Consider the following 12,087-nt stretch of genomic DNA (forward strand, 5'->3'; position numbering starts at 1 on the left):
TTTCGCCTCAGCCATGACCAGAGAGCGATGGGGGGGGGGGGGGGGGGGGGAGGGGTCTGATTTAGCATCTCAAAGCATATTTGCACAGGTTATTTTAATATTTTTTATATACTATTATATATTAATGTTTTGAATTAGCATTTCTTTTTTGGTGGGTTTTTTTGTTTTATTTATAATTTTTTGTATTTGAGATTTGTATTTATATTTAGCTTTAACTGATTTTTATTTCAGTTTTAGTTTAAAAAATGTCAGTACTTCAGATTAAACTTATTTATTCAGGGAGCATTTATAATTTTCTATCTAATAATTTTATTTTATTTTATTTAAGCTCTATTTCAATTAACAATAGTGATTTTAAATAGTTTTAGTTTTAGTTAAGTTAACAATAACAGCAATGATGTATTTACCTTTATCTGCATCAGAGCCTGTATTGTAGAGTTTGGGTGTTACTCCATGATGGATCTTGATGGTAAAAAGAGCTTGATGTCCTTCTGTGTCTAACTGCACTGAATCACAAGCACATACAAACTACATATCAAAATAAAGATGATCCAGTCCTGTGTTTAAATGTACATTTGGGATAAGTATTTTTTACAAGAATTACCCAGAAGCTGCATACCTGTGTCAGCTGTGCTGGGGTGGAACTGTGTGTTGGTATATGTGATAAACTGGAGCTCTCGATTCAGACTGGACAAAAGGGTGCTGCTCAGGGTCATGTGCATCTCGCCATCACCCCTGACCTTTACCCCCTCCACCTCTGCTGCTACATTAAATGTGCCCAGCGATGCTGAAAAGTTCAGCTACAGAGAAAGATGAAAAACATAGTCTTCAGGAAGCATCCACAACACAAAAGCACAGGAAATAGACATAAATTATTCATAATATCACTTACAGTATATACATCTCGGGGCAGCTCTTTTAAGGCCAAACCTGAAACACATTACAGCAATGTATTCAGTGCCGGATGTGACATAGGCAAAATAAGTTGTGGGGCTCCCTTTCCCTATGAATATATGATATTAACACCCCAAAACAGCAAACAAAAATAAATTGTAATCCAACGAAACCACTGCAGTGTTCACAAGAAGTACAAAGTACAAAGTAATTCTGCTTGCATTCAGTCATTTCAGATCAAATGTAGTTCTTCACTCATTTGAGAACAGAGAAAGACTGTTTAATTAAGTTGGCAATAACTGACTCCAGCATTGTCGCTGCATTACCATTATGCATAATTTTTCTAATAATTCAACAGCCCAGAGTCAATTATTGTTCACGCTTTATTTTAAGACATTTGTCACGTTTTGTCCTTTAAACACTCTTGTGTGTAAGGCTATTTTGTCTAATCCTAAGCCTAAATATAAGACATCATTTTAGAGCTAATAACAGAGGCTTGAGCAATTGATATACAGAATAGGCTAATGCAGTTATTAGAAATGTGTTTAGTATTAGTATTTATTCGTTTTTAGAACTTGTGTGAATTACCTGAGCCTGTGCATCTCTCAACAACAGTGTTTGGCTATTGCGTCTCTACTAATAGCAAAAATGAAAGTTTAACAGCTTCAAAAACAGCTACATTCAAAATAGCATGTAGCTTTCCAGCTTTGAAAATATGTTGATAAAGTTGCAGGGCAGCGTTAACAACAAGTTTCTGTGCGTGTGTGTCAGCACTGTAATAATTTGTTAATAACTGATATGCCTTTGATAATAAAATGTAATTTCATTGGGTAACAGTTTGACATTTTTATTCTTTTGTTTTTTATATTTATTATTACACACATTTCGCTGCAGTTTCCAGGAGAAATGAACACCAGTGGCAGTAAAATACCAACATTTGTTCCTTTTCACTCAAATAATGATTACGGGGGCAGACAATCAATAAATAAAGACTAATGTTTGTGCAGTTCCTTGCACAATGCTGATATTATTATGTAAACACTTTTACCATAGTGCATGATTTATAAACAATAAACTGTTGAATAAACCTGCATCTGCAATGGAGAAAACTGATATAGCTTATAGTGCCTCTTGTGGACATGTTGTCTGAAAAAGGCAGCAAAATGGACCCGGAGCAACGTATTTCAGGTTTTGCAGAAATGTAGCCACAGTAATGTATTTTCAATTAGCCTGGGTTGCAAAAAAAGTGTAGTATCTAGGGATATTATCAATATCATGGTATTGTGATGCAAAACTGTATCGATATCATCATGAAGATATGAAACAATAGGTCTTCCAGGCAAAAAGTGTAGTTTTTAAAATATATTTAAACTTCTTATTCTAACATAAAAGGTCTTTAAAGTTGTGTTTTGAGCCATTATGCTTTGGCCCAAAGAACGGCTCCATTTACAGTAAATAAATGCAGTGAACTCATTTATTGCATGTGCTGTGAGTTTAGTGCATGTTTGGGAACGCAACAGCCACCAGTTATGCTTTATTTTTGTGGCAGGTGATTACAGCATTTCACTACATTTGTAGTGAGACGTGTTCCTGTTTTCACTGAATCTGGAGTTTTCCTTCAAAATTAAAGCTCTACTGCCATTTCCGTCAAAATAAAAGCTTAAAAGTACAGTATGAATTGCTGACAGCTAGCAGTTTAAGTTAAGTCCAAATTCAAAATATCTGTTTCAAGTGTAGTAAAGCAAAAATAATATACCTATGAAATATTCATTTTCATTTATTTTACAATGCAATTATTTTACAATATTTGGATATTACTGTCATAGGAATAACAATAATATAAAATTGTTATTATTATTATTATTATATTCTAATTATATAATAATTATTAATCTAATTATTATATTCTAATTTGTTTGTCAAACTTCAAGTCAAATTTCCTCAGAGTTTATTTCAAATTTCTTTATTAGATTTTCTGCATGGAATATTCTCAAATGCATGGAATTCAACAGCTCAACAAATTACAACATTAATTTTATAAAATTGTTCTTCCATGTTATTAAACTTCCTCAGAGTTTGACTGTTTTGCTATTGCAGGGGATTTTAATATTTATATAGATAATGCAGAAATCAAACTACAAAATAAATTATAACTGTTTTAAACACTTTTGGCCTGATTCAGCATGTGCATGGACCCACACACAATCGTGGACACACTCTAGATTTACTCATCAGTAGAGGTCTAAACAATTTTTTATCCACTGTTATTAAGGATGTAGCACTATCTGATCACTTCTGTATTTTCTTTGATATATTGATCTCTGCTACCACAGAATCTAGATCTGTCTGTCAGAAAGAGATGCATTAATGAGAACACTAGTGTGTTATTTATGAAGGCTATATCTTTAACACCAAGCATTTCTGCAGACTCTGTTGATCTTCTCCTTGATTCCTTTAACTCAAAAGTTAAGAATGTCATTGATGATATTGATCCTGCGAAAGTCAGCAAGAAGACTGGCAGACAAAAAGCACCCTGGAGAAAATCAACAGCAGTACAGAGTATGAAAAGACAATGCGGAAAAGCTGAGCTGATGTGGCGGAAGACGAAACTTGAAATTCACTATAGAATCTATAAAGACAGCCTTCATGCTTTCAATGTGGAACTAGCCACAGCTAGACAAACCTTCTTGTCAAACCTTATAAACAGTCACTTAAACAACACTCGCACTCTTCTTGCTACTGTTGAGAGACTGACAAACCCCCCCAAGTCAGATTCCCAGTGAAATGCTCTCCGACAGCAAGTGCAATGAGTTTGCTTCCTTCTTTTCTGAGAATATCAATAATATCAGAAAGGCGATTGGCACATCCTCAAGTTATGCAGAGATCAGACAGATTCAACCGCAGTTTCAAAAAGAAGTTACCATGTCTGTTTTTGGAGCAATTGATAGCAAAATTTTGGAAGAAATAGTACAGCACCTTAAATCGTCAACCTGCTATCTTGACACACTTCCCACATCTTTTTTCAAAAGTGTGCTTAACTGTTTAGAAGCAGATCTCTTAGAAGTTGTGAATGCCTCTTAGAACTTTTCCAAACTCCCTGAAAACTACAGTTGTTAAGCCCCTTCTGAAAAAGAGCAATCTTGATAACACCATATTGAGCAACTATAGACCAATATCAAATCTTCCTTTTATAGGCAAGATTATTGAAAAGGTAGTTTTTAATAAGCTGAACAACTACTTAAACTCAAATAGATACCTGGACAATTTTCAATCTGGTTTCCGACCGCATGACAGCACAGAGACAGTGCTCATTAAGATAATATTTAAGTAATGGTCTCCTCACCGGCCTTCCCAAGAAGACTATTAGACAGCTGCAGCTCATCCAGAACGCTGCTGCCAGGATTCTGACTAGAACCAGAAAATATGAGCATATCACACCAGTCCTCAGGTCCTTACACTGGCTTCCAGTTATATTTAGGATTGATTTGAAAGTACTTTTACTCGTTTATACATCAGTCAATGGCCTAGGACCTAAATACATTGCAGATATGCTCACTGAATATAAGCCTAACAGACCACTCAGATCATTAGTATCGAGTCAGTTAGAAATACCAAGGGTTCACACAAAATAAGGGGAGTCCGCTTTTAGCTATTATGCCGTCTGCAGTTGGAATCAGCTTCCAGAAGAGATGTCACGAATCCGGTCTATAAACTTCCGTTCACTCACCACCAGAGGTCACCCGCTCTCCACATGGACTCTCACACTACACAGACTGTTACACATCACCCTGGACTACATTTCCCATGCTCCATTGCACTAATCACAAGCTCACCTGAAACCAATCACACACAGCTGCTACCAATAACACACACTATATAAATTGGACTCACACCACCATTCAATGCCGAGTATTGTCTGGGTTTATCGCTCTACAAGTGATAGCACTTTACGGAGCCAATTCCCTGTCTTAGTTTCTAGTTCCTAGTTTCAGTTCCTAGTTCTAGTCTTAGTCTAGTCTCATTGTGTTTCCTGATTTCCTGGTTTCTGATTCTTGCCCGCGTATCTTGGATTTACCTTTTGCCTTGCTGTTTCAGACTGTGTTTGCCCCTCGCCTGGACTATTGCTCTCATTTACGGATTACCTTTCTTGTCAAGCCCTCTGGATAACGTTCGCTGTCGTCTGACTCAAGCCCGTTTTGGATTGCTCTTTTGTCTTGCCTGTGCCATACCTGTTTGCTGTTGTTCAACCCTGCCTGTGTTTTTTGACCACGTTTATTAATAAAAGCTTGCATATGGATCCGCACGCCTCTCGTCTCATCAGCTCCGTTACAAGAGATCAGATGTGCTAAAACATTAGCCACATTTAAATCCAGACTCAAAACTAATCTGTTTAACTGTGCATTTATTGAATGAGCACTGTGCTACATCCGAACTGATTGCACTGTATTTTATATATACTCACTTTCTATTTTTAACTGTTTTAAATTCATTTTAAATCAAATTTTAAATGATTTTAAAAGTTTTTAAATTCCTTGTTTTATTGTTGTGATTATTTTTTTATTATTTTACTTCCTTTTATGTAAAACACTTTGAATTACCATTGTGTATGAAATGTGCTATATAAACAAACTTGCCTTGCCTTGGTTTCCTAAAACACCAGTGTGAATGTAATTTAGACTGAGACAGTATACCACAAATTAAAAGAGGGTTGCGTCCCCTTTGAAGTCCCCTTTTCAATTCACTGACTTTTTTCTGACTAAAGTTTTCTTAGTTAAAGGGGTCATATGATGCTATTTTAAAGATCATTATTTGGTGTATTTGGTGTAACAGAATATGTTGACATGCTTTAATGTTCAAAAAACATTATTTTTCAAATACTGTACATTATTGTAGGTCCTCTATGCCCCGCCTATCTCAAACACTTAGTTTTCAACAAAGCCCCCTCCTTTGACAAGCGCAGTCTGCTCTGATTGGTCAGCTGACCCAGTGCATTGTGATTGGTCGAACACTGCAAGTACGCGTCGGAAATGTAATGCCCCTTACCATAATCGCGAGCGTCAGCTTTCAAAGTAAATATCAAGACAGTTAATAATGTCGTTAGTTTTACCATCAGTTTAAGCCCGAAAGGGCAACAGAGTCGCGTGACAGACACACTGATGATGCAGTACACACACACACACACATGACGCGTTACTCTGCGCTGCACAAAACTCCGCATTTGAACAGTTAATAGCAAATACTTAAACTAGTAAAAAAACATACGTCCAGTAGCTGATTCAGAAGCGCCAGATTGTCATAGCAAAGTCGGAATTGACTCTTTTTTCTTTTTAGAAATAGCCTTTGTGCACAGCCAGCCTTGTACTCTTCTAGGTTCAAAAAAACTGTCGTCCATAAAATGCGTTGCACAAATTCGAACATCTGGGTTGTGCTGTTCTGTTGTAAATAAATCTTAACCAATGATTCCTAATTGCATCTACTTCCGGAAGGCCAAATAAAGTGCTTTTGCTTTCGCACTGAATCACACAGCGTCTCCCTGACATGGCTGCATCAACACTACCGTGGTTCCTGAAACCACGCCTTCTTTCTTTGCGTGCACATTTGGGCGGCATTATGCTAATATTTCCACATAGTGACCTAGATATGTGGGGGCGTGTTAGAACGAGCCGTTTTAGGTAGGCGTGGCTGACACTTAACTTTTATAAAGAATATCTCTTTGGATTTGAGACTTTAGTCTTTGCAACTTTACAGATCTTCTTTATGCACCAAGAGCTTGTAACACTCCAAAGAGAAAGGAAAACTTGAAATCGCATCATATGACCCCTTTAAGCACATGGGTTGGAACTCTTATCTAATATTGACCGTAATATTCTTTACATTTTATTAAAGATTTATTATTATAATGCTTAGTCTCATCACAGTTCTTCAGTCACATGGCAATACATTAATCTTACTAGGAACAAAAAGTGTAATACCTGGTATAAGGATAGTTTTAAGTGGCCGAACCTCCACACCCTGTGTTGGGTACTGCAAAGGGTTGTTAGCTTCAGCTACAATCAGCAGATCAGCAGGGGTCTGTGACCTATACAAACCAGGGTTACTATCCTTGACTAAAACTAAAACCATAAAAAGACTGTTTTCAAGATCAGACATTCTCTGCATATATAGAATTAATTTCATAACTTTTATCCCGTTGAAAAAAACAGCATATGCTGGTTAGGTATGTTTTGAAGCATGGTAGCTGGTGAGCTGGTTTAAGCTGGACGGTATGGCCAAAAAATTATCAAGATGTGTTTTCATATCAGTCGATATCGATAATTATCATGATAAATGTCAAATTTGTATTTCTTTCAAGTTTAAAGGCAGATTTTTGCTCCAATGTGAAAGTTGTAAAAACCAGACAGTTAATTGTGGTTTTAAACTATTCTTTATGGTCAGAACACGACAAACATTTTTCTTTAACAAAATAAATATCTTAATAGAAAAAAAAGAATGAGTAATATTACCTACAATATTCTCCTCTTGATGCCTTCCTGCCTTAGAATGCTGCCTCCGAAGGCAGCATTTTAGAGTTTTCAGACGCAGCCATTGAGAAACGACTTTTGATCTGAGTTGATAAACGGTCCGAGTGATGCGCTTCAAATTCCGCCTTTGCCTCATAAACATTATATCTAAAATGTATCGAATTCTTGTTATCGTTTATCGAGGAAATTTATATCGGGTGATAATTATTGTTATCGATTTATCGCCCAGCCCTATCACAAAATCAGGCTTGTGCTTTGTGTAAGCTATTGTGCAACAATTGCCCCATTGTAAAAACAAAAGTACACTGCATGATCAAACATTTGGGTGAGATAATTCTATATTTTTGTAGAATGTCTAAAAAATAAACCCCCCTCCACCCCTCAAATTATGATGAGGAAATCTCTCTCTCTCTTTGAAGGCCTTTTTTATTTAAAAAATGTTTTTTATGTGCCTTTTCTGTTTGCTTAAGAGGCATTTGTAAACTTCAGTACTGAAGTTCAGCAGTAATAAAATAACTTGAAATGTTCAGCATCCTTATTTTGCACCAAATTGTAGAGAGAAGTAACAGTATCGATAAGCAGTATCAGTATCGATATCTATATCAATAAAATGTAAATGATACTTATCCCTAGTCCTAAGTTAGTTATGAGCTGGTCCTGAACAGGAGCTAGTTGCTTTGGACCAGCACACGACCTGCTTAAACCAGCTGTAGCGTCTGCGTAGGATCATGCTGGAGTGTTGGACTGTTTATGGCTTAAAAGACCCTTTTAGCCTTTTGACATTTGCATATAAATTACAGTTCTGGTCAGAGATGTTACTTGTATAGGGGTTGTAAATTGCCAAATGGTTCCTCGCCGTCAAAGAAGATTAGAACCAGCCCCCACGAGCATCCTGCAATCTGAGTTCAAACACATTCCACGGAAAGCTGGAATGGCCAAACGAACACACACACACACACACCCAAACTAACACACACACACACATAAACACATTTCTTTATTTTAGACTATAATTAATCAGTTATAATTGTATCTGGTATATGCATGTGGTGTGTACATTCCCTTGTTAGATTAGATGAGTTACCACTCGTTATTTGTATTAGTTAAAGCCATAAAACACTTATATTCAGGTGTATGTGTGTATCTTTGGTTTAAACTATTCCAGATTATTGTTTCTTGGTATCAATATTACCTGTTTTTCATTCCTCGGACAATGACGTACAGTATGTGATTGTGAAACGCATCATATGACTCGCACGATATTTTGGGTTAAAACCACGGATGTTCCAGACCGGCCATAAAGCATGCAAATGAGCCATAAAACAAGAGACAAAGACGATTCTCCCGCTCAAAATCCATGTCTCTCATTGGTCAGAACACACAGAATAGGAACTCTAAAAAACGATAAGCCCAAAATAACTTGTGCTCAGAAAACTTCTTCTTCGTTTGAGACAACACCTTTCAGGACTCTCAAGACCTTCCTCTTGAGTTTTATTTTCCGGCAGTTTTTACTTTCAAGTAACGTTAGTCGCTGTGGACTTCTTCTTCAGAGGAACCAGAAGTAAAAACTTCCAGCTGACTCCTCACGAACTCATCAAAAGAGCTCCGTTATCTACCGCATCAGGACTCTTCTTCAGCAATCGAACCCAATGCAAGTAACCGCTTAAAATTATTTAGATGCGTGTTTAAGTTTCAGTCCCTTTTTAAGGTGATTTTTGGATTCTTTGATGATTTTCCATGGTTGTGGTTAAGTGATGTGAAATACTGCCATTCTTTCCTATTCTCTATCTTTTCCTTACTTTGTTTCATTCTGTATATATATGTTTTAGTTAGTTATATGTTAGATATAGTTTTCAGTTATTAAATCCCTTATATTCACAATGAATTGTCTCTGTTTGCTGCTCACAGTTCGAAGTCAATGAATGTTTGAACCCTTGCTACATTTTGCTAAGAATTACTGCTAGCACTGTACAAAGGAGGACAGTTTATTGTTCCGTGGCCAGAAAATAAATATTCCTTGAATTGATAAATGATTATATTGTCTGCTCGGTGGACGGACAGATCAAATAATTGTAATATTGATTCTGCTACAGTTAATTCGAAGATATAATCTAAATATTTATTATGGATCATAACCAGTTATGATTCGTCATAAATATTCCCCTTTTTAGAGCTAATAAATAATAATAAACGTTACACAGCTAAGGACCGGCTTAAACCAGCTCATGACCAACTAAGGACCAGCTTAAACCAGTTCAAACCAGCTGCCATGCTTCAAAACATACCTAACCAGAATATGCAGATTTTTTTCATCAGGGATATGGATCTATAAACCAAACAACTGAGCATTGGCACTGGCATAAAATGATTAAATGCACCTCATTTGGAAGCTCTGATATTCTTTGGCGCGCCGTTTCTTCATCTCATGGAGCTGGGAGGCCTGGAAGGCAGTGTGCAGGGGATGGGCAGACACTCTAGGGAACAACAGCTGAGCAAAGGGCAGGTTGACCCCTCTGCTCTCTCCTTCACAAACACACCCGTTGCGAGCCAAAAGCCTTGTGGAAGAGGAGGAGAGTTATCACATGATCAATCTGTCTGTTTTTGACCGGAAGGAAAATGTTTGCATCCTCCTGAGGTGACAGTAGACAGTCTCTGTGTATAAATGTAAAAATACATAAAAGATTAACAGGACATCAATATTTTTAACAAAATGAATTCATGTACAGAATTTAAAGTGATGTTTAGAGATAAGTAGTAGATTTATGAACAACTTTAAAAGTTTATGGTCATTTAAATTTTTATTTTTGAAGAGAAATGAATTATTGTATACAACAAGGATTACATTAAATTGATTAAAATTACAGTAAAAACATTTATAATGTTATGAAATGTTTCTATTTCAAATAAAATAAATAAATAAATAAAATTGTGTTCTTTTCAACTTTCTATTCATCAAAAGAATCCTGAAAAAAATGTATTGGGCTTGCACAAAAACATTAAGATGTTAATGTTTATTAATAGAATAATAATGTTTCCGAAGGATCTAATGACACTGAAAACTGGAGTAATGGCTGCTGAAAATTCAGCTTTGCCATCACAAAAATAAGCTACATTTTAAAGTATATTAAAATAGAATAGTTATTTCCAATGTAATAATATTATATGAGTTTTACTATATATTTGATCAAATAAATGCAGCTTTGGTGAGCATAAGAAATGTTTTTAAAATCTTTATAAAATCTTACCAATCCCAAACTTTTGAAAAGTACAAATTACATGAACGTTTGAGATAAGTAGTTGTTAAAAGTTGCAGGCGTTTTACAACCATCTCCAATCTCCCTCTACTTGAACTGATGTTTTATAGAAAAACATGAAACATCCGCTTGTGAAGACTAACTGACCTGGCCACACTCTCCCTCACTCTGTAAGGGATGGTGCTAGTGCTGGGATCCGGTTCAGGAAGTCTCTCCTCCAGCAGCCGCTCAGCTCCAGGACCCGGTCTGTACCGGACATCCACAGTGCTATAGATCCGCGTGGGCCAGGAATGTAGCACTGCCAAAACCAGCACCACTGATGCTACCAGAGCTAACAGCACAGTCTTACGTAGGGAATGCATGCTACAAGCTACAGCACAAACAGAAACACAACACTGTTGAAACTTCACTCAGTTAATTATTAAAGTTATTATTATTATTATTATTATTATTTAAGTTATCAAATTAATTTGTACAAAAATGGTAGGGGTTCTTCATGTGAAACTTCACAAATTAGCTTTCTCTTAAATCAAATAATGAAGCATTAACTTCAATTCAATTTCCTAATTAGCCTTCATTTGATTTCCCTTCACTTAATAACAATGTGAAGGGAAGCACTCTAGTAATTCCACAAACACTTCATAATACACTCATTCTATCCAATCAGAGCGAGAGGTACAGCAAGTTTCCATTACTTCTCCTAAAGGTCCATGGTACTGGTTGGCTCAATCTTGATGTGACTGACAGTAGCTGATAAGGCTGATGGAGGGCTCTCTCCATCTGCTGAGGTAGAAAAAAAACCTTAGTCATGTCAGTTGTAGGCATTCATTTACTGTATTCATTACTGTACATAAAACAGTCCAATGTACACTCTTATAAAAAGGTTCTTTATTGGGATTTGTGGTTCCAGGATGAAACTTTAACATCAATGAAATCTTTCCACTGCACAAAAGGTTTTTTTTTATACTGCGAAAAAACCCTTTTGCAACCTTTATTTCTAAGAATGTACTCATTCACTATATTCATAAGACCTCTGAATGCAATAGGTCTACACATTTTATGAGGAAAAGGACCAAATGCCAGGCTTTATCATTTGAAAATGTTGACACAGTAGTGGCCATTTCAAAAATTATTATACACAAGATATGGTTTCATTGAAACAACGCAACATAAACATGTTTTATGGGAAACTAACTCTGATACAGCCATAAAGACATAATGGTCTAAACTTTACTGATAACCAGTGCTAAGGGCTTTCCTGACTGACCAACGGACTGACACAGCTTTCCTGTGAGACCACTATTAGTTACATCATCATCAAGGCTTGTGAAGCTCTAAGCACACCGACCAGTGGAGAGTAGGGGTGGTTTGGATTAGAAGTATATACAGTGGGTACGGAAAGTATTCAGACCCCCTTA

The 12,087-nt window shown here is 36.4% G+C and overlaps 1 protein-coding gene across 2 annotated transcripts in view; it reads right to left on the bottom strand.

The window, feature by feature from the left end:
- The window catches only part of LOC107585207 (beta-1,4 N-acetylgalactosaminyltransferase 1-like), a 39,822-nt gene that overhangs the window by 12,281 nt on the left and 15,454 nt on the right, over positions 1-12,087 (bottom strand). Inside the window, exons 2-8 of one of the 2 annotated variants that reach the window (XM_016272117.1) lie at positions 11,365-11,449; positions 10,817-11,039; positions 9,794-9,970; positions 6,867-6,973; positions 893-930; positions 620-800; positions 408-506 (exon numbers count right to left, since the gene is read on the bottom strand). In XM_016272117.1, the coding sequence (XP_016127603.1) occupies positions 408-506; positions 620-800; positions 893-930; positions 6,867-6,973; positions 9,794-9,970; positions 10,817-11,039; positions 11,365-11,449 (910 nt within the window). Of the gene's footprint in view, positions 1-407; positions 507-619; positions 801-892; positions 931-6,866; positions 6,974-9,793; positions 9,971-10,816; positions 11,040-11,364; positions 11,453-12,087 lie in introns of both variants that reach the window. The other variant, XM_016272116.1, reaches the window with a different exon arrangement.

The sequence above is a fragment of the Sinocyclocheilus grahami genome, unplaced genomic scaffold (assembly GCF_001515645.1).
Source record: "Sinocyclocheilus grahami isolate Dianchi unplaced genomic scaffold, SAMN03320097.WGS_v1.1 scaffold67.1, whole genome shotgun sequence".
Taxonomy (NCBI): Eukaryota; Metazoa; Chordata; class Actinopteri; order Cypriniformes; family Cyprinidae; genus Sinocyclocheilus; species Sinocyclocheilus grahami.